Below are 27,946 nucleotides of genomic sequence, written 5' to 3' on the forward strand. Positions count from 1 at the left end.
ATTTTTAATTTTTTTTACTTTTACTTTTTTACAAAATCAATTTCCAATGGCAATTGAGACAAAATTGCAGCTGGAAATATTCACAATAATTTTTCTGCTCATTAGCCAACATCACCAACACAAACCCAATGGCACTGCAAAGTTTCCTACCAATAACCCACTGTTAAAGTCCACAAGCTACTGCATTCTTCTTTAGGCAAGGAGAGCAATAATGGAGAGGATTTGCTCCCATTTTGGAACATAATTTTACAGCTGCCATGGGGGGGGAGGGGGAATAAGGTCTCTGATAAGATCATCCTTTTCATAATGACTTCACAGTGTAATAGGGTATATTAATAAGAACTCCATGTTACAGACGATAGGCAGAAGCTCTTAAAATCTCTAAAAAATGATTCCCCTTGATTGGCTCAAGTCATGGAATTTTCATTTAATGTGAATGGGGTGCCCACTAGCTTGGTTTTGGATAACCTCCTATTAGAGGATGGTTGGAATACCCTTCTTTTCAAAGATGTGCAGATTGGCTATTAAAATCTGCTTAGACACACTACTTGGCATGTTGTGGACTGGGGGTGTGTGCACACCTACCCACATCAATTGTGACTTCTTAGTCAACTTACGCATGCTGCTCTCCAGCCCACAGAATGCATAGGCAGAAGAGCATTTACTATAACATACCTTCTTCTGCTGTACTGGAGCACCATAGTGTGACTTAAATATCGCATGAAGAAGCCTTAACTTTGGATTTTTGGGCCTTTGAGGGACTACCAAACTCTTAGCAGTAACACTTTCTGGATTTGTATACTGTACCTCTTCTATCAAGCACAACTGAATTCTAATAACTAAGAACTTTTTGTACAATGATGAATGGGGGGAAGAAAGGTAAGACTAGATTTTTATTTTCTATCTATGGCTCAATAAATAACCTCTTATAATTGCAAGTGATATATAGAATCAAACTCTTTTTAAAACTCTATTGCAAAATGGGTTGTAAGTATTATCCAATAAAACAATTACTAACACCGTAGAAATTCTGCAATTTCCCCAGTTATCAAGACACTAAAATTCAGTAAATGTGAACAGTATTATTTGCAGGTGAAAAAAATTCAGATGACCAAATATTTTATTTGTATGAATAGTCTCCCAGTTTCCCTGCAAACTATAAACATATACAATACTGATCAAATGTTGCTATTTTAGGGTGTCAACTGTCACAATAACACTGCATAACATTGTAGGGAGGGGGGGAAGTCTCTGCCTTGTAATGGCATTGACATTTACAATATTCTGACTCTGTAAACTTTGTTTATAAAGTTTACTGCGTCGCATAAGTAGAATGACTAGTACACAAAATAAATAAAACCAATTTTAATATATGGACATGTCTCTTCCCATTCAATCTATACCCACAATTAAACAACTGCTTCCACACAGTACCCTGCTATAGGTCTAGTTTTCCACATTGTTCCATAAAAAAGATGGTATGGCTAGAAAGCATAGAGTGTAAGGATTATGATCACAAATATTTTATATTTTCTATAAAATAAACAGGTAGGGTCACTAGTTGGGGATGTCTGGTTAGATTCCCAGCTGCTTTTAGATCACATATGAACACTGACCAAGACAGCTTTTTTTTTTTTCTTCCATCGGTATCTGGCCAGAAGAATGCATCCTCTCCCCTCAAATGTGGACCTTGCCACCAGCATTCATACTATTGTCACCTCTAGAATGGACTATGGTACCTTAAATCCACATTGAAGCAAGCGTAGTATGGAGTAGCTTATTTAAGTGGAGAATCCCACTATGAACACACAATGCTGGTGCTTGGTGAGATGCACTGGCTGCTTATTGTCTTCTGTATAGAATTTAAGGTATTGGTTTTGACACATAAATACCTAAAAGATACTATTTCACTCATATAACCTTTTTATTCATCTTTAGTTGAGTAACCTCAGGTTGGAGAGACCTTTGAATTCCCAACTTGGAATGTTCTGACCTCAAATCTCCCTTGATACCCTCTTCCCTGCTTATGCCTGTGTGTGAAGATCTCTCACCAACTGGCATCTTATAAATGCCTATGTAGACCAACTCCCACATTACCAAAAACAGATTTAAACCAGATCTGAAAACGGGATATTTAACACTCCCAGAAACTACATAGCACAGGCCATTTTAAATAAGAGTTCAGTTTCATCTACCTCCCTTCTACTGCCAACATCTACAGCCTAGCCAACCCTGAGATAAGTTCCTCAGCTGCTTTCTCCTTAATGTCACTCATCTCACTATCCTCATACTGGCTCAGCTCTCTCTCTCCCTTCCTCCCTCCAGCCCCTCTTGAGTGCTTCTTCCATCCCATCCTTGGCTCCAGAAATCTCCCTTCATAGTGGCCTCGGAAATGAGATTCACATGTGGTAACCACTGGATACTAAAAAGTCACTAATGGTACCTAACAAATCTGGTAACAGTGATATAGTATCAAACATAACAGACTGTTAATCAAGCCCAAAATAAACACTACAGTAGGGGTTCCCAATCCAATTGAGATGGAGAGGAGGCAGCTTAGACTGCTCAAGAGGAAATTGCAATAATTGCAAGATGTGACTAACACCATCACAGGGTCTACAATGAAGATATAAACAAAGGAAGCTTGTGATATCCTGGGCTGGTCCCCTATATCCAATTGGCTCTCTGTGGGGAGTAAAGGAGATTTACAGCACCACAAGTACTGTCCAATTGAAGGCAATGCCAGAGGCTATAGAGAGAAGTCAGTGGTGTAAGCTGAGCTGCTGACTTATTTTCTATTCATGATCTCAAGGTAGTTTCTTGTCCAGCTGGCTGTGGAAGCAACAAGATGAAAGAAAAGAGAACAAGAAGAAAAACCAACAGAATAAAGGAGACAGTAGTAGCTGCATCAGGGCATGGCAGAAGAGGACTTGACAGTGAAGTAGTACCCAGTCATTACAGGACAACTGCAACCAAAACCAGTTAAGAACCATTGATCTATGGCCAAACACCTGTGTCCCTTCTTGACTTCAGAGTGAACACAGCACAATTATGGTACAAAAGGAAGCTTGACAGAACCTGGTACCCTGAGCTGCGACGGATGCAGATATAAAAAACTGCCCAAAAAATGGGAAGAGTATTCAAGTGCTCTGCTTCTAACACTACTACTTAGCAACTACATTACTGCATTTTCCAAATACTTGTCAAACATTGTAACACCGCTGCAAGGTAGGTAGATTACATAAAGATTTTATTTTAGAAATGGTAAAACAGATGCAGAAATATTAAGTGGTTTGTTTAAGACAAAGATCAGAATTGGGATTAGAAATCCTGACCTTTAGGATTTTAATACTGTGCTCAAACTACTTTCTTACTCAGGATGAAGATCTGAGTTTGTCATCTGTCTCCAGCTCCAGACTGGCAGATATACTAATCAGTCTCAGAAGTAAAAAGATGAAGCAAAGTATTACACAAGTTACTGTTGTGAACTAGCACCCTCAGCTCCTCTGTTACCCCTGACTCCCCCAAACCTTTGCACTGCTTCTGAGAGGTGCAGGAAATACGGGTCTATATTGTAGTTTAAATAAATTACTCAGAGTTCTGTTCATTTCCCGAATCTTTTTTGTCATCTGTATTATTAGACATACTTGCTGACAGGTATTTGGAAATAAAATGACCAAAAATAATTGAAACTGGTGTGATGCTATTGTTTTGACAAATAAAATACAGAATTTTGCAGAATATTAAAATATTGTGTGCAGAATTTTTAATTATTTTGGCACAGAATTCCCCCAGAGTAGGGAATGGAGTTTTCTAGTCTACATTCTTAATACAGAGGAATGTATTAAGGTTTCCATTTGAAAATAGAAGGAAGGATGAAACATTCTACGTAAGTGCAATGTGGTAGAAACATCACTGCCAGAACTTGAACTCAAACAAAATTGTGAATCTTTTTACTTATTTGATTTCACAATTTTAATGTTTCATTAATAGTAGGCTTTTATTTTTGTCTTGCATTTAATTTCCTTGGTTGGAGAGGTTGGTTTAAAGAATTGCAATGAGGCAAAGAGAACTTTGCTCAAACTAAAAACAAACAAACTTCAGGGAGAGACCAAACATGAAAAATCTCAATAAGAGAGCACTGTTCTAGAAAGTATCCACAAATGTGGGTTATGGCAAATTTTTCTGTACCTTAACCACACAGGACAGTACTAAGCACCCTCTATAGTACCCCAATCAAGATTATTGCAATAATTCTGCAAACCAGTTCAGATTTTCTCTGTTAATGGCACAATGGGATGCCCCATTAATAAATAGCTACCCTTACAATGTCTATTTTTTTTTAAAAGATCCTATTTATGAAAGGAAAAACTGCTAGAATGTTTTATAAAAGGCTGTGCAAGGAGGTAAGATGGTGGGGAATTAAATGCAAGAAAAGGGCTGCAGTGGAAATTGCACATTTTTCATTTAAAGAAAGCCCCTGCCCAATTAAAGTTCACAAAGAAATGGGATCTGTGCAACCCTTATTGTAATCAAGGCACTTAATTTCAAAGCACCAACTTTTCAGAAGAATAGGCAACTTATACCTGAGTAAATACTAAGACAATTCAAATTACCAAGCTATTTTTGTGATTTTTATTTTTAAAAGATTAAACATAACTTGTCCTCTAACAGTTGTTGTTTGTTTTTTGGCCATGCTTTTTATAAATGGTTTACAAAAGGGTAACAAGTGATATAGACACAAATAGAAAGTATACACCTAACCACATCAGTAGAAGGTTAATAAGCCACTGTTTATAAGCAACCTGTTAGTCCACCAGATCGAGCTATTAGTTAGTTTAAATTGTTAAACAATTAAAACTATCAGTTAACCCTTTATAAAGTCTTCATATTAAAGTTCCATTTATAAAGTCTAATAATTTCATTATGAATTCTGCAATTGTCCTGGCAATAAGCAAAAATGGCTGATAATTGCCAGTGGAAAATATGAACTCTAATTTGTCTTTCTTTTATCCTGCAAGTTAAGTATCCTTAATTACCTTTTGGAATCAATTGGAATTGAAGGCCTTCAGCATCTTGAAGGATTGGGCCCTGATTAATTATTTCCTTCAGTTTGAATAAGCTATTAGCTTTAAAATAACTGTCTTTAATAAAGTTTATATTTTTCAGATTTTTTCCTTGGTGTCACAGTATGCATGTAAACACTCCCAAATTCCTTCCACTGACTTTTTTTGTTTTGACCATTAAAAAACTGGTAGCATGTTTTCCATGTTATGATTTTTAGTTGCCAATAAGGCACACAGGCTAAAGGAATTTTTTTTTTATTTAAAAAAAAATGATAGCGTTCCAATTGAAATATTTACTTATCTTCACTGAATAAATACTTAGCAAAATGAACTGGGACAAATTCAGAGCTAATATAAGCAAGTGCAATCTAACTAATATTAATGGAATTACACCTGCTTGCTCAAGATCTGAATCTATCCCAATGACAGATTTAGGCACTGCAGTGGGTTAAGTTCTCCTTAGACCTGTGTCAAGGTTCCTCCCCCACTCTGAACTCTAGGGTACAGATGTGGGGACCTGCATGAAAAACCTCCTAAGCTTATCTTTACCAGCTTAGGTCAAAACTTCCCCAAGGTACAAAATATTACACCCGTTATCCTTGGACTGGCCGCTACCACCACCAAACTAATACTGGTTACTGGGGAAGAGCTGTTTGGACGCGACTTTCCCCCCAAAATACTTCCCAAAACCCTGCACCCCACTTCCTGGACAAGGTTTGGTAAAAAGCCTCACCAATTTGCCTAGGTGACTACAGACCCAGACCCTTGGATCTCAAGAACAATGAACAATCCTCCCAACACTTGCACCCCCCCTTTCCTGGGAAATGTTGGATAAAAAGCCTCACCAATTTGCATAGGTGACCACAGACCCAAACCCTTGGATCTGAGAACAATGAAAAAGCATTCAGTGTTTTACAAGAAGACTTTTAATAAAAAATAGAAGTAAATAGAAATAAAGAAATCCCCCCTGTAAAATCAGGATGGTAGATATCTTACAGGGTAATTAGATTCAAAAACATAGAGAACCCCTCTAGGCAAAACCTTAAGTTACAAAAAAGATACACAGACAGAAATAGTTATTCTATTCAGCACAATTCTTTTCTCAGCCATTTAAAGAAAGCATAATCTAACACATACCTAGCTAGATTACTTACTAAAGTTCTAAGACTCCATTCCTGGTCTATCCCCGGCCAAGACGACTACAGACAGACACAGACCCTTTGTTTCTCTCCCTCCTCCCAGCTTTTGAAAGTATCTTGTCTCCTCATTGGTCATTTTGGTCAGGTGCCAGCGAGGTTACCTTTAGCTTCTTAACCCTTTACAGGTGAGAGGAGCTTTCCCCTGGTCAGGAGGGATTTCAAAGGGGTTTACCCTTCCCTTTATATTTATGACAACCTGTGTTTCTAGCGTTGGTTTGCAGATCATCATAAAAGCCTCAGATCATTTAGCCCAGTTAATTCTTGTTTAGAACAGCAACAGAGAATGGAAATGCACTGGCACAATTAGATTGGAAGTCTTCTGTAGTCCCTGCTGCGATAGCCAATGCTATCAGTCCCTCACTTCAATTATCAAAAATATTTTATCCCAATCTTTTATTTTGATCAATATAGAGAGTAGGTGCTGGTTTGAGTATCATTACCATTAGTAAAAAGAAAAGGAGGACTTGTGGCACCTTAGAGACTAACCAATTTATTTGAGCATGAGCTTTCGTGAGCTACAGCTCACTTCATCGGATGCATACCGTGGAAACTGCAGCAGACTTTATATATACACAGAGAATATGAAACACTACCTCCTCCCACCCCACTGTCCTGCTGGTAATAGCTTATCTAAAGTGATCATCAGGTGGGCCATTTCCAGCACAAATCCAGGTTTTCTCACCCTCCACCCCCCCACACAAATTCACTCTCCTGCTGGTGATAGCCCATCCAAAGTGACAACTCTTTACAAAATGTGCATGACAATCAAGTTGGGCTATTTCCTGCACAAATCCAGGTTTTCTCACATCCCCCCCACCCCCATACACACACAAACTCACTCTCCTACTGGTAATAGCTCATCCAAACTGACCACTCTCCAAGTTTAAATCCAAGTTAAACCAGAACATCTGGGGGGGGGGGGGGGGGGGTAGGATAAAACAAGAGAACACAGGCTACCTTGCATAATGACTTAGCCACTCCCAGTCTCTATTTAAGCCTAAATTAATAGTATCCAATTTGCAAATGAATTCCAATTCAGCAGTTTCTCGCTGGAGTCTGGATTTGAAGTTTTTTTGTTTTAAGATAGCGACCTTCATGTCTGTGATTACGTGACCAGAGAGATTGAAGTGTTATAATTCTTGACATCTGATTTGTGTCCATTTATTCTTTTACGTAGAGACTGTCCAGTTTGACCAATGTACATGGCAGAGGGGCATTGCTGGCACATGATGGCATATATCACATTGGTGGATGTGCAGGTGAACGGGCCTCTGATAGTGTGGCTGATGTTATTAGGCCCTGTGATGGTGTCCCCTGAATAGATATGTAGACACAGTTGGCAACGGGCTTTGTTGCAAGGATAAGTTCCTGGGTTAGTGGTTCTGTTGTGTGGTATGTGGTTGTTGGTGAATATTTGCTTCAGGTTGCGGGGCTGTCTGTAGGCAAGGACTGGCCTGTCTCCCAAGATTTGTGAGAGTGCTGGGTCATCCTTTAGGATAGGTTGTAGATCCTTAATGATGCGTTGGAGGGGTTTTAGTTGGGGGCTGAAGGTGACGGCTAGTGGCGTTCTGTTATTTTCTTTGTTAGGCCTGTCCTGTAGTAGGTAACTTCTTTGTGCTGGAAATGGCCCACCTGATGATCACTTTAGATAAGCTATTACCAGCAGGACAGTGGGGTGGGAGGAGGTATTGTTTCATATTCTCTGTGTATGTATAAAGTCTGCTGCAGTTTCCACGGTATGCATCCGATGAAGTGAGCTGTAGCTCACGAAAGCTTATGCTCAAATAAATTGGTTAGTCTCTAAGGTGCCACAAGTACTCCTTTTCTTTTTGCGAATACAGACTAACACGGCTGTTACTCTGAAATCTATTACCATTAGTCTGTCTATTTAATAGAAAATACTTTTAATGTTACATCTAGTCCCTTTTGAAATTTTCTTTCATGGGTTTCTCTACTTTCAATCAAGTACACTTTCTCTTAGTTACATGAACAAACTTAGTATCATTTGAAACACATTAAAAGATGACATTGTATTCAATCTTTACCTATTGCTGTCTCTGGCATTGCAAAAAGTGTCTTCTCAGTAGCCACTCGAAAGTGTCCATGGACTGACAGACCAACACCCTATCAAGAAAAGTATTAAATACAGAAACTGTAATGTTTAAAACCAACACATACAGCTCCACTTAAAGTATATTTCTTACTAAACAATGTCATTGAACTACTTCTATTTGTATAAATACTATAACACTTACACTTATGCATAGACTTTCAACATAGTATCCCAAAATAGTTGATAGCACAAACATTAGGCAATCATCATAACAAATTTGGGACTCAGGAAAAGTATTACTAGTTGCTTAAGATGACTCATACAGAGGTTAAATGACTTGCTCAGTTTCGTGGCAGAATAGGTAGAAATAAAAGCCAGGAATCTAGACACTCGGGACTTGCCTAAATGCCACAGACTAAGTGTACAATCAGGGATGTAAATCTGCCCCACACTAGCTTTTGTGGACCCTTCAGATCACACTGAGGAACTTTTAGTGCATGGTAGATCTACCCCGCTTTGAAACAGGAGTAGATTAAAGCTCACTAGGGAACTCAGTGTGCAGTAGCAGGCTCTGCGCAGACACTTAATGCACAGTGGGGTAGATCACACCTAAGCTTACTGTGATGCAAGTGTCCATTTAGAGAAGCCCTCATTCTCCTGCTTTTAAACCACTAAAATACAGTCCTTTTATGGAAAACCATATTTTTTTAAATGACTTGCAAAGGAAAAAAATATGTTTGTGCCTCATTTGCTTCTGTATAGTGTCGTGTGTGTGTATATATAGATTTTTTTTTTTTAATCTCAAATCAGAAATGTTGAGTCTTTTTTTCTAGTTTTCCTATGAAGAACTAATTGGCAATTCAAACTCAAATTTTCAGCATTTTTGTGAAGTCGTCAGCAATGGAGTGTTGAATTCTTAGAACTTTTCTCCCAAGTGTTTTTAAAAAGGTGTTTAAAACCATAACCAGACTTTTAAACAGTCTTAATGACTATCACACCTCCTTACATTTTAGATTTCCCTTTCTTAGTACTTCCGATGTCAATAAGACAAGCTTTCTAGATATCCTTCAAGTTTTCCCGTATAGACAAAAGCCTAATTTTAAAGTGTGGTGGGGTTTTTTGTTTTATTTTTAAAGGCACAAACCCATTTTTTCTTTTCCTCTGCAGATCACTTTTAAATAATCCAACATTAAAATAAAATGATAGAAGAATCAGAAGAGCAATGAGTGACTAATTTTAGCATAGGCAAAAGGCTAAAAGTGCTAAACTGACAACCAGCCTAGTTTTTTGTAGGATTACTTCCCTCCCAAATTAATTACTGCAATGCACTCTATAGGAGGTTACCCCTGAAGAAACTTCTGAATCTCCCACTAGTGCAGAAAACTAGCTGCATGCTTATTTAGGGAACACTCAGTACGCTATCCAAAAGTCTTGCACCACCTCCATCTCTGCTTCTGAATGCAATTCAGAGCGCTCTCTATGTTTACACTGCACTTAAAAACCCATGGGTGTCTCGGGCTTGTGGGCCTCAGGCTGCAGGGCTGTTGAATTACAGTGTAGACTTCTGGGTTCAGGCTGCAGCCTGAGTTCTGAAACTCTCTCACCTTGCAGGTGGATCTATAAAGTCCTGTATAGTTAGTCCTGGCTACCTAGAAGGCTGCTTCTCTCCCTCTGCCGCATCAGAACAGCTGCACGCCAGAGTGCTGTGCTTGAACAGTCCCAATATTCAAACATCTGGGACTGGAGGCAAAATGTTCTCAATGGAATACCCTTTCATCTAGAACTCCGGCCCCTCCTGTTAGATCAAGAGAATGACCTTCAAAATACAATGTAAGGTTAATTTATTTGCTCAGATAGTTCCCTGATGATGATGGTCTCTGGGGGGAACCAAACTTATTCTGGATAAGACTACTAGCTGTAACAGCACCAGTACATTCTGGTTTTGGTGGTTATTTATTTTTACAAACTGAAAACAATTTTCATCCATCTTAGTTCTGCCTTCACTCAAATTCTTGAACTCTCTTCTTTTTTAAAAAAATAAATAAATAAAAATTATATGGGTCTCTAACAGGAAATTACTAGAACTGAGTGGTTGGAAAATTTCCTAGGTCAGTTTCATTCTGCTACTGCCTGTCCACTGGGTGCAAATTTCGATTTGCAAACATCTGTGTTGGTGTTTCCAAAACAAATTTTTTTCTTGGAATTTCTAGTTTGCAAGAACTTTTTAGGGGAAAAAAATTATTTCATTCTGATTTGGAACAAAACCAAATTTTGAAATGCGGAACTTTCTTGCAGATTTCATCACAAGTGTGTACAAGGACAAAAAGACAACTCAAACAATTTAGGATTGGATATAAAGATTAGGGACTGCAAAGAGTACAGCTACATTCTGCAACATCCGTAATTCACATTATCTCATATTTAAGGTACAAAATGACAAACTAGTGGACAATGGCTTGATTGTTGGCTCAAGCATAATTTAAAGAGTGAACATAAAATATTTTAACACTTCAGTGGCCACCTAACACTTCTGCTGGCTATGGTTGTAGCACAATGTCATCAGAACTTCAGAGGGTTAGTGAGGATTAGCACTCCATTCCTCACACAGACCACTTGAGTTGAAGAAGGTTCTATCTTCCTCTTAGCATAGTGCCTGTGTTACACACCTGAGCTGTTCTGATTCTGGCCTGAGAAGGGAGTAGGGTACATGTGCGCATACACACATGCCCACCCATCACGGTATTTAGCATTTATATTATATTTTAGGCTGACAGAGGGGGGGTCTTACATTTTTAAAGTGTGAAATTTGGTTTCACCATCCTGCGGCAATGGAGTGTCAGGCTGTGATCAGCAGTAAGGCTGGAAATTTTTATTTGAGAATGCAAGTGTAGATTCTGCTGAAGCTGAAAGCATTCGCCCAGGAAAGCTTCCTCATCATATGGAAGTGGGGCATGTGGTTCTCCCCCCCACTCCCACGCATAAAAAGGAGAAGGCAGTCAGGCGACATAGAATAGATTTTTATTTTTTTTTAAAACAAAAAAGGAACCCTCATGTAACTGACTAATTAGGCAATCAGTATTTTACAGCTGAGGTCAGAGAATGAATTAGTATAACAGAATAAATGTAGCTTTTTGCACACATGGTTAATGGTACTGATTCTTGCCCTCCCTCCCCCCAAAATTAAGCAATATCCTGCAACACAGCAGTACTGCACCTATCTTGTACACTAAGGACTTCTATTTCAAATTGTTTAAAAACACTTAAGTGCAGAAAAATATAATATCAGTCTTGTACCATGAAGAAACAAAATTTCCCAATTCCAAAGCCAATGCTTTCTCTACGTGATTGTATAAGCTAACTCTAGAAGCCCAGAGAACTAGCTGAACTTTGTAAATTACATACAAGACTTCCTAAGAAATACCACCTTGTACAATTTTTGTGTAGTGAATGTAATTAATTTCCAGTCTCAATTCCCTACACCCGACCTCATGATGGCTGTAGAGCCTTAGGCTTCTCTATGGGAAGAAACTGAGTAAATTGTTATTGTTATATAGAGGAAAAAAATCATACAGCTACACTCTCCATCAAAGGTTACACTGTAGCATGGCCCGTATGATATTAGCAAATCTGAGAACCTGTAACATCCAAAAGAAGATGTTTACAAATTGAGCGTGGATTGAGCAGTGCAGCAGTTAGGAATACTAAGAATGGTGATAATCAAAATGACAAAGATGCTGAATGACTGTTGATATTCACCATATTCTGTTCTGATTGTGTATAAAAAATGGCACTTAGTATCAAGTGGAGCGGATTCCTTAGCTGAATTAATACCCTTGTACATATTTAGTTTACAAGCATAAAATGTCTGTCTCACTACAAAACTGTAAAATACTATCCTCTGTTTACTAAGCAATCAGAATCAAGATTTCATGGGAAATTCAGTTTGTTAATGCATACCACATCAAGTAGAAGGAAAAAAGAGTTTTCAGGGATGCAGTGCTATAGAAAGAGTGACTGCAGTAATGTAGCATAGCAAAGAGAAACCTAATTCTAATCTCAACTCACATTCGTACCAGTGGATGTGATTTTAACTGATCAAATAAAAAATCTGACAATATAACTATTAAAATTCTCTGCATTGAGTGTTCCTTTCCGGGGGTTTTCCTCCAGCAATCAGAAAAATGTACTTAAATGATGCCATTCCGATCTTGAAAAGCTAGGCTCAAAGCCCAAAGGTAATGTAGTGATGAACGCAGACTGGACACGAAATAGTATAATCATTAAATACAGATGCATTAAAAGCAACACAGAACAATCTTTTCCAGCTGACAGATTTTCAGAGGTGTTAGTGGTGAAAGCAAATGAGTGGAATTACTCCAAAAAGCTTCAGAACGCAGAGATTTACAATTACATTAGATCAATAACTTTGTCAATGGCCTAAGAGCATTACCCAGGCTTTCAGACAATAGTGAGTCTTAATTTAAGATGTATCAAAACTAATTTGTCCGCATAAAATGCAGAACAATTAATCATTCATAATGTTATGGACCAGCCCAAAGAGCATAACTCAGTTTTATCTGGTTTCAGAGTATGCAGTTACTAAAAGACCGGATGGATTGGTTTGCAAGATCAATACGGCATAATAAAGTAAACTGAGCTAAGACTATCGTGCTGAATGACCAGAGACAATAAACTAAGTCCATTCAAAGCTCAAAACACTTATTGAAACAAGCAATTTCTGCTAGTTTGGCAAGAGCCTTCGTATAAACTTGGACTGCTTAATGGAACACAAATTTTACATTTAAAAAGAAAGCGACTATAAAGGAGGATTGTGGGGTGTCCTACGGACTTAATTACACTAGTTATGATTTATAGCTGCTGGGATTTAATTGTTGTAGATATGTTGCTGAGAAATACCTGATCAAGTTAGTATACGCTATTTATGATAATACTGAGAGTGGACTGATTTTAAACCAGTGATTTAAATCACCAATTTTAATCACGGTTTACATCAAGCAAGAAACCTTGATTTAAATTGATTTAAATTTGTACTTTTTACTGATTTTTTTTTCAAAGTTCATTCTCATTGGTGGTACAGACATATGTATCCTCCTAGTTAGCCAAAAAGTGCCAAATTTAGAGCAAAGGCTATAAATAGTTGCAAATCAGCATATTTTAATGGATACCACCAATGAGAAGGACCTTTTTGAAAAACCAGTAAAAAGTACAACTGCAAAACATGATTAAAATCAATTTAAATCAAGGTTTCCTGCTTGTTGATTTAAATCATGATTATATACCTTTTTATTATCTTAACTTAATGCACAAAAACAGCATTTTAACTTGTATTAAGTAAGACTACCTTAAATACAGTGGATACGTAAGAGTCTCTCAAAACATGTTTTAAATATAAAACTAAGGAAGTATTATCCGTAGTTAAATGAACTGATTGTTTCTGCTCACCCTGTTCAAGATTTTTAGAACCAGTGAATCTCATCCTCTCACACCTAGTTTTTATTCTTGAGCTGGAAGAGGAAAACAAACCTTCCTGCTTTTTCAACTCCCAGTCAATGTCTTAACTTTGAATGAACTGGTCATTGAACTGAACAAGCTAACTAAACTGAAATGAAGAAAATATTCTTTTTGAACCTGCAGAAGATTCTACTGCTGTGAAAAGCTGGTTAGCACTTCAGCAAACTCTGGTTCTAGCTGCTTAGCAAGTGATGTCCACCAGTTTGGTTGTTTGACTTTCTTTTAAAACTTGGCAGCAAACACTTACGCCTTAATATTAAATTTTTTTATTTAATTAAAATTATTTTAATAGATTATAAGTAGCTTAGAATGTCACATAGGCTTTTAATTTTAAATGTTTATTTTTAAAAATAAACCTGTACTTAAAAGCCAAGAATTTCAATTTAAATAAAAAATGTTTTTTAATCTATTTTTTTAATCCATGCCGCTGCTGATGACCCACTTTTCAGTTTTAAATGTTTTCTTTCTTCAAACCCTGTTTCTAACTTCAAAAGACAAAGTTTGTGCCATGCCTGATGCTGGCATTTTTTGGACACACTCTGATTCTTTGTGCTCCAGTTCATTGCCAAAAGCCATCAAGTCCAAGTGTCTCATTTTATTTTTTACTGCTTACTTGTATTGTGTTTTATCTATGGCCAAAATCCACGCCCTACTTAGCAAAATTCCAGTATTTGAATCTTCTTATCTGATGAACTACCAGCCTGGCTTTTTATGTGTAGATTCTCTTCCAATATAGTCCTAGATATTTAAACAAATTTGGTCCCACCAAACCCCCTGTAATCAGTTAGATCGGATTGAGCACAATCTATAACTATAATGTATAATTTAATTGTAATATATTATTCATGTATCCGATATAGTGTGTGTATATTAATTTAACTTTAATCTAATTTATAGGTACAACTATATATAATACAGTTTAAAACTGAATTAGAAATCCATTGATATAGTGAAGCTAGCTGGCAATATATGTATTGCCTTAACACAAAACTTGGCAGTATTTTTATTTTTTAGGTAATAGACTGACAAGATTAACATTTGATTATTCAATTAGAATTATTCTGCAATTTCTTATTTTTAGTAGTAAGGGTAAGAGATTTTTTCTTGCTGCAGCTTCAATGTTGTATGTCACTTTCTACCTCTTATCTCCACCAAGCCTACAAAGCTTCATGGCATCAGCATTCAGATATTTCTTTTATCAAAGAGTCTTCCAAGACACTGGGGGAAACAGAAGATTTGAGACTTCCAATGCCACAGAAAGTAGACCCTATATGGCAGGAAAAGACTTAGATCTGGTCTGAAAAAACTTTTTTTTGTGTTTCTACACTAGCTGGTGACACTGATCTAGGGTAGCCAGACAGCAAGTGTGAAAAATCAGGACAGGGGGTAGGGAGGTAATAGGAACCTATATAAGAAAAAGACCCAAAAATCGGGACTGTCCCTATAAAATTGGGACATCTGGTCACCCTACACTGATGTCAAATGCTAAATTCACCCATTCTTTTTTCTCTATGCTTACCCAACACTCCACGAATGTTAAGGAAGACATAGTACATGACATTTATATTTTCTTCCAGCAGTCTTCGAGCATGGTCAGGATACTGACAATATAAGGGATCAATAGTAGGGCAAATTTCTTCATCTCTATTCAGGGCTACTCTTCGGCTAATGTTTATTTTAAATGAAACATCTGTGGACTTAAAATAATTGTCTGTGTTTAACAATGGTAATGAAATGGTGTATAAGTAGTGCTCTACTGATTTCTGATTTAAAAAGTCTGGATTCATTCAGTTTGTTTATAGGGTTTTCTGCAGCATCTGATGCTACGAAAGGTCCAGTAAACACCAGCAAATCAGTTTCCTCCATACTGCTCCCTAGTGGCCATAGAAATAGTTTAGAAGTCTATAAGATGGCAGCTGGACAGCCATTAAAACCCAGACAGATACCAAGGATCAGGAGAAAAAGTAAACTCAAATCGCTTGGGTGGTTAGCTCCAGCATTGTGATCCTCTGAGCCCCACCCCCGCACGTAGCATTCTGGCTCCTGTAGGCACCATGTCTGCACATCTTTCCACCTCAACCCCTCTGAAACAAATGCAAGCACAGAGCTAGCGGCCCCAGTGCAGCAAGGTACAGCAACACGTATTTAACTTTAAGCTTGTGAATCATCCCATTAAAGTTAACAGAAATACGTACATGCTTAAAGTTAGGCATGTGACTAGGTATCTTGCTGCATTGGGGCCACAGTTACTTGGTGAACAAGGAATTAATTGAGGAGTTTGTGTTCCTTGTATTTTTTTTAAAGGAAAAAATAAATGGGGAGGGGTCAGATAAGCAAGGAACAGTGAGAATAAGAACAAGGGAATAATGCTGGGAACAAGATAAATCAAGATACAGGTGTGGATGGGAGGGTCACAGGGACACAGAAAGGTGGCAGGCAAGCAGGGGATTCCATCCCCTTCAGACAGTATCACTTTCCTCCTTAAAAACTGAGGAGATCCTGAGCTAAAAGAGAAGTAGAGGGAGAGAGAGTCTGATAAGCAAATGAAAGGTAGAGATCATTCATCGGGGTTTAGGCATAGATTCAATTAGAGAGAAAGAGGCAAAGGTGTTTAGCAAGGAAGATGGTGGAGTTAAGGAAGGAGGAACAAATGTATAAAAGAGGAAGTGTGCAAGATCTCTGGACTGCCTCCAATGGTGCACAACAGCGCAGGAGTACTGCAGCTTCATATGATAAGCAAAAACCAAAACAAACTTTTCAGTACACCAAAGTTTAACTTAAAAAAAAAAAAAAAAGCAAACTACAGCATGAGATGGGCCCTCTACTCACAAAGCAGACACTAACTTGCAATGTTACTTTGGCCTCTTTATGTAGCAATAACCCCAGGACTGAAATGGAAATAATGTTTCTCACATTTTGGAATCCTAATATTTGAAGTGCTACATCACGTTAAAATAAACAGATATTTGTATCAGAGAAACAAGGTGAGTGAGGTAATATCTTTTATTGGACCTACTGTTGGTGAGAGAGAGACAACCTTACAGAGAGCTCTTTTTCAGGTCTGGTATTTGTATTATCAGTGTTCAAGAAAGCTCTTTTTTTTTTTCCTTTTATCTAAGTGGAAAATGGCGCTAACAATTCTTTCATATTGTGCACTAGTGAAGTCAGTAATTTTGTTGTTTTTTAATCCACCAAGTACCGTTAGTAATCAGGTCATATTTTTTTAATAAAGTGAGTTGTCATGAGTTCTTCCCTGAAAGTACTGCATATGCTAGCATAAATCCTAGAACACTCAATAGCTTTAAAAAAAAAAAAAACTCAAGAGCTGCTGATATTCTAGTCAGAGATTAACTACAGAATGAACTGTACCATTTGTCTTTAGGATCATGAGCAGGAGCTTAGCCGTCACGCCAACATGCCAGATGGTAAATATAGTGCAAGATCAGCAAACAATCTTTTTTTAGTCTTGCTTCTACATTGCTTTCAATATTCTATATTACTAGTGCTACTCAGTACCCAAGTCGATCTCCTATGGACTTATGACTCAGTATAGGAGATAAGTATCTGCAAACTATTCTGCATATTTCACAATAATAAATACCTTCAGTTGTGAATGCATGAATGCAGTAGATTAGGCAAGAAGCTTCTATTTTGTATGTGTGCACATGTGTTTGTGGAGGGAAAGAGAGGGAGGGGTCAGAAAGCAGCTTATCTAGCTTTAGGATGGCAATAACTTTTGCCTTATGGCAGATTTTCAGAGCAGATACGTGACATTCTCCAGGGGTACTCTGGATTGTGAGGCACCTCACCACAACCTTCCCTTAGTGTGAAGCAGTCTTGTCTGCGCGTGCTCTGGCACAGCTCCCTGAGACAATCCATTTCTGGCCATGCAACCAGTGACTTGCCAGTCTGTGCAGCATTCACCCTCTCTGTGCAGGGTAGCGATAGGCATACACCAACCCCCAAGAGTTATGAGTGCTTCCTGCAGTATCTAGCCCCTGTTACTGGGCTGTCCCCGAAGGAACAGTGTACACATAGGTTGACTGGTACAACTCAGGATCAAGTCCTCTAACATCACAGTACTGCGATACATTTACAGTGTTGATTATCAAAGGGTAAAGATTTAAGAGATATCATCCTTACTGACTAAGTGGAAAGAGAAATAGTTAAATATACAAAACAAAACTTGAAACACCTGAAGACTGATTTGCAGAAGAACGGAGCATTCACAGCTGCAACTGACATCAGTGAAAATCATTCTCTGAACAAATAAAGTGCTATAAAATGCTGAAAAAACGCAGGCCAGAGGCATTTCAAATTGGACAACCAAAATTAGTGGATATTTTTGACACTAATGTCTGTGTCTCAGCTCCCCGTCTGTAAAAAGGGAATAATACCACCCCACTGTCAGAGGGGTTTTGTGAAAATAAATTTAGGTTTGTGGAAGCACTTGGATACTATAGCAATGAATTCCAGAGAAAAATCCAGGAAGAAATTAATAATTTTGTATTCAGAGCAGGGTTTGAGTAGTGTGCAGTAAATAAGGCCTGGGGCCATACACTGAACCAAAGAGGAGAAAATGAAATATTGAATAGCTGCTCATTCTGTGAGCAACATCCATTCTGTGCACTCCATGAGGCAGGAGGTCCTGTGGAAAAATAGCATGTGATGATGTAATTAAAGGCCATATTATAATGCGTAAACACAAGGGGTCTAAACAAAGCTCTAAAATGCAATGTTTATACTAATACTTCTAAATTTCTGAGTGCTTGACTTTGTAGCCTTAATTAAAAGAATATTAATTTTTGTATGTAATGTGTCTGTCTATACACACACTGTAAATAGACAAGCAGATTGATATATTGCAAAAACAAAGATAGTGGTCAGCTGTTATCACAATGCTGAGATAGGTATGGGTGCTTCACTCATGATTTTCCCATACGGAACTTTATGTATTTGAGGACCATCACAAAATTCCTAATTGAAAAATAAGTGTTACATACTACCTACACTGTAACTATATTTCCAGCCTCCTACTTCTGCTGATTGCTTATAAACAGATGATTACCAAAATGAGAGAGGTAAAGTAGCCAATCATCCTTAACCTTTTCCTCCTTGCTTCCTTCCTTTACTCTTCAGTCATTTTACCTAAACTTGTTTACATACTATAATCCCATTACTTAAAGTCACTTACAATTCTTTAGTCTTTGTTTTAAATAAAAATAGATGCACACAACTTTCATTCAGATTTTTTTAAACATAAAACAGCAATCAAATGTTAAGTTGCACATATATATCGGAAGGTAAATCATTAGTCTGCAGAGAATGCATATAGACAATCTGAATTTACTGCAAGGCTGTTTTCTCATAACAGAAGAGCCATCTAGACTAGGAAAGACTGTTGGATTAACCACACCCACTAATGCCATGCCACAGAAACAGCTATTGGATAGAATCCTCTGCTTCTGCCATATAAATCAAGAAATGGTATCAGAGGCTCCAGGTCTGCTGCTTATGCGCCATAGTGTTGCCGGTGAACAGTTTATGGGTGAAGGTGGATTTAGTCTGTGGACCCTGGGGTATTGGTGGCAGACCTTCCTCTTTCGTCTCTCCTGGTTTTTTTTCCCCTCTATTTCCTTCTTTCCCTGTCAGCAGTCCAACTCAAACCGTGGCTCAAAGAGTTAGTGGTGGGGCTAAACCCTGCAGCATGGGTACAGGCAATGTTTCACTTCAAACAGTGAGGGAAGTGCCCCTCCCACTGGACATCCTTGCAGTCCAGAGAGGATGAGCCCATCAAGAAACAAATTCATTTTTACAAAAACAACAAAAGTAGTCATTCAAATTAACCCCTCTGATTTTTATAAACACCTGTTGGAGGAAAAACAAGGAAAACTTTAGACTTACCATTTGATGTCAAAACAGTTAAGCACCTGCTAAGAGCAACAAGAGAAGTTTCACAGAGTGACATCCACACAATGTTGAATAAGTAGGAAGAGAACATCACAATAAATGCAGCTATCACTCAAATTATTTTAAGTTCCTTTGCATAATGAAATTCTATTTGCTACAAGTTACTTCATAATATTTCACACTTTTAACTGATTGTATTTCATGCCTATGAATGATATCACTTCTGAGCAATACATCCTCCTAGTAATACGACTACTACCTGACAGGAATTTTGCTACATCCATTAACACAGTATAACAGAACTGCTGATCAAATTTTGCTAAGCAACATGTCTATAACTGTATTGATAAAATTTCCATGCTAGTTATGATGAATCTCAACCACTAGTGAGTAATATCACCTAATATTCTGTGACAGGTTGGGGTCACAGAAACCCCCTTGGGACTGCCACCTGATGTACTAAGACTATCTCTGAGCTCGTTTTCCCTGGCAGCTTGAGACTTCAGTACCCTGTCTTGTTGAGCCAGACCACTAGCCTGCTGCAAACACAGACTCAGGTCTGAACCACGTCCCCCAAGCTGCAGGCTTAACTGAAAATGGCTTAAGAAGTGCTCCTATCTCTAGCACCCAGATACCCAGTTCCCAATGGGATCCAAACCCCAAATAAATCTGTTTTAGTCTGTATAAAGCTTATACACATAAATTGTCTGCTCTCTATAACACTGATAGAAAGATATACACAGCTGTTTGCTCCCCCAGGTATTAATACTTGCTCTGGGTTAATTAATAAGCAAAAAGTGATTTTATTTAATATAAAATTAGGATTTAAGTGGTTCCAAGTAATAACAGGCAGAACAAAGTAAATTACCAAGCAAAATAAAACAAAAACACGCAAGTCTAAGCCAAATACAGTAGGAAACTAAATGCAGGTAAATCTCACCGTCAGAGATGTTCCAATAAGCTTCTTTCACAGATTAGACTCCTTTCTAGTCTGGGCCCAATCCGTTCCCCAGTAGAGTCCTTGTTCCAGCTCAGGTAGTAGCTAGGGGATTTCTTATGAGTGGAGCCTCCTTTGTTTTGTTCCACCCCTTTATATAGCTTTGGCACAAGGCGGGAATTTTTTTTCTCTTTGGGTCCCCACCCCTCCTTCTAAATGGAAAAGCCCCAGGTTTAAGATGGATTCCAGTACCAAGTGACATGGTTACATGTCCTGTGAGACCCCAACCCTCCATTCTTCCTGACCTGACTCACAAGAAGGCTTGCAAGTAAACAGAGCCATCTACAGTCAATTGTCCTACTTGATGAGAGCCATCAAGATTTTAAACCACCATTAATGGCCCACCCTTTGCATAACTACAATAGGACCTCAGAGTTATATTTTAAATTCCTAGTTTCAGATACAAGAATGATACATTCGTACAAACAGGATGAACAAACTTGGTAGATTATAAGCTTTGTAATGATACCTTACAAGAGACCTTTGTCATGAAGCATATTCCAGTTACATTATATTCACACTCCTTAGCGCATTTTCATAAAATCATATGGAGTGTAACATCACACACTCAACCACTGACACTCAACAGCAACTATTTTCTGTAATTTGCTCACTGTTAGAGTTACACTGACTACAGAAACAAAGGCAAATAACTTCCACATAATACAATGTGTTCTTATATTTGCACTGCACATACAGAACACTCAGTTCTCTTGTGACAATGAGTCAGCAGTAGATAATGGTTATATTTAGCACAGAATCAAGTTGTTTAAAAAGCATATAGAGAAAATAACTACATCTACTGGAAGTAAAGGACCTGTAAAACACCACATAAGGTGAACTGTGACTCTCTAAATCAAATTGAGAAGCACAAAAATATGCACAAAACTGTAAGGCTATATAGAAAAAAGAAAGCAATACAGAAATTGAGGTCTGGTTTTTGGTTTGTTTTTTTCCATTACAAAACCTTTAAGAAGCTTTATATTGAAGGAAATTTTGGTATACTAGTAATCTGCACAAATTCTGACCCTTTCCTACATCTTATTTTGACCTTGATGATCACATTCAATTCTGAATTCCACTAGTGTCCAGTAGTTTTGCTACTGCCAGGATTCTGTCAATTCTAAACACCAATTTTAAAGATGCTTATCAAACGTGGCCATTTGAAATTTATTTTCTATAACTGAATGTGAGACTGGCCTAATATATGTTCTCTCTAAGAAAGGGAAAATTGCATAACCTAATGTATATTAAACACAAAATGTTAAGACTTAAATTTGCAGAGTCAAGCATCTGTTTGTTACATCTGTTACCAAATTATTCCTTTTGAGTATGTAACTCCATATTGCAAATTTTAACTTTTATATCACAAAGGAAGGACTCTACTTTTTTGGTTACTGCAATCTGTGTAACTCTTTGCCAGAGGATGTTGTGAAGGCCAAGACTATAACAGGGTTCAAAAAGGAACTAGATAAATTCATGGAGGATAGATCCATCAATGGCTATTAGCCAGGATGGGTAGGGATTGTGTCCCTAGCTTCTGTTTGCCAGAAGCTGGGAATGGGTGACAGGATATGGATCACTTGATGATTACCTATTCTGTTCATTCCCTCTGGGGCACCTGGCATTGTCAGAAGACAGGATACTGGGCTAGATGGACTTTTGATCTGACACAGTATGGCCGTTCTTATGTTCATTCTATGAACTCACTTTCAAGCTCTTAACAGAAACTTAGATATTCAGTATTAAAGGCTCACCTGGAAGCTTTTTTCTATTAGTATTTTGTACATATTCTTCTCCAGCTTTGGGCCTTTTTTTATTTTTAAACAAAGTACTGATATTTACTCTGTTCAAAGAGTAAGAGATTGGCAACACAGGGAAAATTTAAAGAGTTCACTTTGTCACCGATTTATTGATGATGCACTATAAGTTTTATGGTTCCTACTAGACAAGCTGACTTTTGATCAACTGATTACTCCAATATTAATTTGATAAGAGTCAATTACACTGAAAAATTATGAGATCTTAAAGATGGTTTGGAGTTACGCATAGTGTGAGTAATTGATGGTACAGTTTCAAGTGAGAAAACATTTCTAGATTATGTTGTTTGTTTGTTTTATGGATATAGAATGAATTAATCCATGGACTAGATCTTTCTTATTGTCAGATTACCTGTGCAGTAATAAATACTTTCAGCCATTCGCATAGAGAACTTGTCCCTAGTCAGATAGAGAAATATGAAAAGTATCAATTACATATAGATGACTTACTATTGTATAGGGAGATTATTATATTCATGTTTTTAAACATTTTGGCAACTAACTGCCCAAAATGGAGACACTGTCCTCATAGCTTGATAAAACATTTCAGAGCAGAAAAAGGAAGAGTTACATCACTATAGCTCTAATGTATAACTGTTAATATCATTACCTCTAAATTATAAGATATATGGATTTGTTAGTTTTATTTTGTTAACAGGTACCAGGCTAAGACTTTAAGGCCAATTTTTCAGAGTAGGTGCTCTATTGCACACCTAATTTATAAGTACAATTATTGCAACTGCACCCTGAAGTGACCGAAATTGACTGTGTATGTACAACCACCTGATTAAGTCTGAAAACTCTGGACCTTAAAGACTAACAATTTTTTCCTTGATGCAGTTAAAGAATGGAAAAGAGAACTGGAATACCGAAGAGTGACCAAACAAATAGCATCTTTAATTAACCGTATTTGTCCAGTGTATATTTGAGTCATATTCACTTACTTTAGTGACAAAAACCAGGTAAATACCATTAATACTTCAGACCCAATAAAGCAATGGGAGAGGGAGTGGAATCTGTTCAGACTCCCAGATTCACAAAACAAAACACAAAAAAAGGCAGTTAAATTCTGATAACACTGGTGAAGATGCAAGAGACAAAAGCCCATTTGACTTTCACAACTCTGGCAGACTGTGTCGTGCTAGGAACTACAAGAGTCATATTGACTTGTAAATTGAACAATTTTACTATGGATGACAGAATGAACATGTCAATGTCAATTTCAACCACAATGTCAATTTTCTGAGTACAACTCCTAGCTTTCAAAACTAAATGCTGCAGTTTTATAGCCTAAAATATAAGCCAAATCTGAGAGCTTCCTCCATTGCCTGGTTAGAATTCTAGGGGACTGTCTACATGGTGGGGTAATGCATGCTACAGGGATCTGATTTCTGAAGCAGACTAATCTGTTGCACTTTAATTGGGTCTGTGTGGGTCCTGTGGGTGTGCACTAAAAGTCTGAAACAGTACTACATTTAAGCATATTAGGGAATTTTAGACACCAACAGGTTCTATACAGACTAATTAATGTGCAACACGTTGGTGTGCTTTAGAAATCACACCCCTGTCGTTGGCATTACCCCACTGTAGAAGTGCCCTTGGAAGCAGGATGACAGACACATCCTTTGTGCAGCTTGTACAAATAACGTACTTATTTCTAGCTAGCATAACCATCATTTTTATACAAGGGATGTAATTACTAGAAAAAGAACTTTTTAGCACCAGAGAGCTAAACAACAACATTCATAGCTTCATGTAAAGTGCCATAGAATAATAATTACAATGGACAGGTAGCTGGAGTAAAATATAATTAATGGCAAGAATCATCTGTTTAAAAAAACCATGGTGTTTTCTTTTTTTTATAGTTCCAAGATGTCACAAGAGCACTGCTGATTTGTTAATATTAAAAGCCTTCTTCCATCTCAAATCTTTGATTTTATTAAACCAAAGATTTGAGATGAAAGAAGACTTAAAATATACATACACACATTTTATATCTATGTGCTGTTATGGTTTCTATCCTATTTAGCAGCTACTAGATATGATGGTACTACATTTGACATGAGGCAAGAGGATTTTTTTCAGTTAAAGTCTAATATCCATGGAATGGGACAATATGCTAACAAAGACTCTTCTATCTTCCTGACTTTGAATGATAATACCCATCAATAATCAACTGCCTCAAATTCTCAGTTTAAGCAGATCAGTTAAATGTATAATAGGACTGATATTTTGGGCATGGCACTGGCAAATATTTCTCAGCTTGGTGTGGTTCTTTTCAATAAGCAACAGAAAAATTATACAACTTAAGTTATATATATGCCCCAAACAAAGCAAAGTGGGCAATAATTTTTGCACTTTTCTAAACTTTGATTTCATCTCTCTAAACCGTCTCCTTATAAGAGATTGCCTTCATTACACACATTTCTTCTCACTTCTCTTGTAGATTTCTGTCAGAAATATGGAATCATGAAATATGGTTTATGCAAAAGGAATTCTTATTTCAAACTTGTAGCACAAATTGTATGTCTGGTTTTTGGGTGTTTATCCCAGTCTTGAACCTTGGCCACTTGAAAAGTATGCTAACCTTTTTTCTCTCTCTCTTTTTTTTTTCTTCTCCATACAGGCTTCCAGTGATTGCCAGCTCCTGTTTGGTGTGAAATGCAAGAACACTTTGTTGGCAAGTGAAACTCACCAACGAACAGCAAGGTGCCTGACAGTGGGTATAAACATTGGACATTGTTTTCATCTAAAATATTAATGATTTTCTGGTTGTTTTTTCCTCTGAACAGTTTTCTATTTTATAGGGTAGAAAATAAAAAAAAATTCTGACACTTAGTGAAATGAATGAAAAAAATTGGCTGTCAGATATTATCTCTTCAGCTCAAGTGCTCTGCTATGGATAAAAATAACTGAACTCTTAACAGCATTTAATTTAGAGCTGGTTGTTAAGACTATGTCAGGAAAAATATGCAAAGCACTGCTTAGCAGACTTTTATCATCTATGAAAATCCTTCTGTATATGATGATGGGAAAGTAAGAATGGGCCTGGCATGAAAAAGTTGGAGAGTATTCTGGAATATATTTTAATTTGAAATTTAATGTGAAAACTTTGACAAGTCTGTATTGCTTACATAGAAAACCCCAAAACAGATTAGAAGTGTTCAACATATTGCTGAAAGGGCTTAGCATACTTATTTTCTCATTCTTCCCAAAAATCAGTCTAAACTCTTCACTATGTAAAAAGGACTTTGAATGACTCAATAACAGAATAATTCTTGAGCAAAGTTTATCACAGGGACTACGACTGAGCTAGTGTCTGCTAATATGATCTGTGTTTTAGAAAGATATCTGATTTATAATGAAAATGGAAAGAATGACTCCTGCCCCAAAATAGGCCATTATACTCTTTTGTTGAAAGCCAGAGGTGTTGCTGACATTTTAATACTGGTTAACTCATTATTAAAAAAGAGTGCTGTCTTTTTCTACCACAACAATTACACCTGAGGTCATAATCCATCTTGAGTATTCACACTTCAAAAAATAGTATACAAGTCATTTAATGAGAAAATAAATGAAAACAGAGTCAATTAAGCCAAACTCAATTAATAGGGTGTGTCAAGGTTCCTCCCCAACTCTGAACTCTAGGGTACAGATGTGGGGACCTGCATGAAAAAACCTCCTAAGCTTATCTTTACCAGCTCAGGTCAAAACTTCCCCAAGGTACAAAATATTCCCCCCGTTGTCCTTGGACTGGCCGCTACCACCACCAAACTAATACTGGTTACTGGGGAAGAGCTGTTTGGACGCGTCTTTCCCCCCAAAATACTTCCCAAAACCCTGCACCCCACTTCCTGGACAAGGTTTGGTAAAAAGCCTCACCAATTTGCCTAGGTGACTACAGACCCAGACCCTTGGATCTTAAGAACAATGAACAATCCTCCCCACACTTGCACCCCCCCTTTCCTGGGAAATGTTGGATAAAAAGCCTCACCAATTTGCATAGGTGACCACAGACCCAAACCCTTGGATCTGAGAACAATGAAAAAGCATTCAGTTTTTTACAAGAAGACTTTTAATAAAAAATAGAAGTAAATAGAAATAAAGAAATCCCCCCTGTAAAATCAGGATGGTAGATATCTTACAGGGTAATTAGATTCAAAAACATAGAGAACCGCTCTAGGCAAAACCTTAAGTTACAAAAAAGATACACAGACAGAAATAGTTACTCTATTCAGCACAATTCTTTTCTCAGCCATTTAAAGAAATCATAATCTAACACATACCTAGCTAGATTACTTACTAAAAGTTCTAAGACTCCATTCCTGGTCTGACAGCTTTTGAAAGTATCTTGTCTCCTCATTGGTCATTTTGGTCAGGTGCCAGCGAGGTTACCTTTAGCTTCTTAACCCTTTACAGGTGAGATGAGCTTTCCCCTGGCCAGGAGGGATTTCAAAGGGGTTTACCCTTCCCTTTATATTTATGACAGGGTGTTTCTGAAATTCACAAGAAGTGTTCTGATGATATCTCAAGATCTTTGTCTGCTTCAAAGGGAAAAAATATGGAGAGAGAGTGGCAAATGGATTTATTCAAGATTACTCAAAATTATGAGATTTTAAAAGTACAAGTTTTGGGTTATACCTTATAATTACTCAAAGTTCTGTGCAATTACTCTTTGCTATGCCTTGGTAGTATTTAACTCTCACTGTTGAGAACCGGTATTACAGTGCATATGAAATACAATCCTAATTAGACTGGAAGTTCTGACCTTATGAAGGCAGGACCAGTAACTGGACTGACCAACATAATTAAGTTCCTGTTGCAGCAAGGCCCAATTGGAAGTACAGGTGCTGCGGAGAGAGCAAAGCTCTTGAAGCAACACCTCCATTCAACTGCCCCGATATCAGGGTTAAAGCAGGGGAAAGGGATTTCTTTTGTTCTAGAAAATTCCAAATTTAAGCCATCCCTACATCTTTAACTCACCCTATTGTTAACAAAAAAAACCCCACCCTGCATATCAGTATTACACCTTGTGCATATTATCTCTGGTGTTCTGTACACAGCACTCTTGCCCATTTGCCTCTTGCGTTCCTTTAAAATAAAACGTCTGGATTTTGGCTGGGCAGAAGTCAACAAATGAAATAACCATTTGAGTAGCTGTCATATTACCATAAGCCAAACTAATTTTCTACAGGCCCAGTGTGTGCCTTGCACCCAGAACTTGTCCTACTGATTTTCAGTATAAGGTTTCTTGTCAAATTCACTCCAGTTTTTGTTCTATTTTCATCTTATTGTTATTAGCCACACTTCTGTCAGTTGAGCAGGTTATTCTGAAGCCCTTACACATGCATGAAGATAATAAAAAACAA

The 27,946-nt window shown here is 37.5% G+C and overlaps 1 protein-coding gene across 2 annotated transcripts in view; it reads right to left on the minus strand.

The window, feature by feature from the left end:
* Nucleotides 1–27,946, minus strand: part of HIBCH (3-hydroxyisobutyryl-CoA hydrolase) — an 88,678-nt gene that overhangs the window by 31,353 nt on the left and 29,379 nt on the right. For both annotated transcript variants that reach the window (XM_084643730.1, XM_084643729.1), the window contains exon 7: nt 8,311–8,389. In XM_084643730.1, coding sequence (XP_084499856.1) covers nt 8,311–8,389 — 79 coding nt within the window. The remainder of the gene's footprint in view (nt 1–8,310; nt 8,390–27,946) is intronic.

The sequence above is a fragment of the Lepidochelys olivacea genome, assembly GCF_965140295.1.
Source record: "Lepidochelys olivacea isolate rLepOli2 genome assembly, chromosome: 11".
In the NCBI taxonomy this organism is placed as follows: Eukaryota; Metazoa; Chordata; order Testudines; family Cheloniidae; genus Lepidochelys; species Lepidochelys olivacea.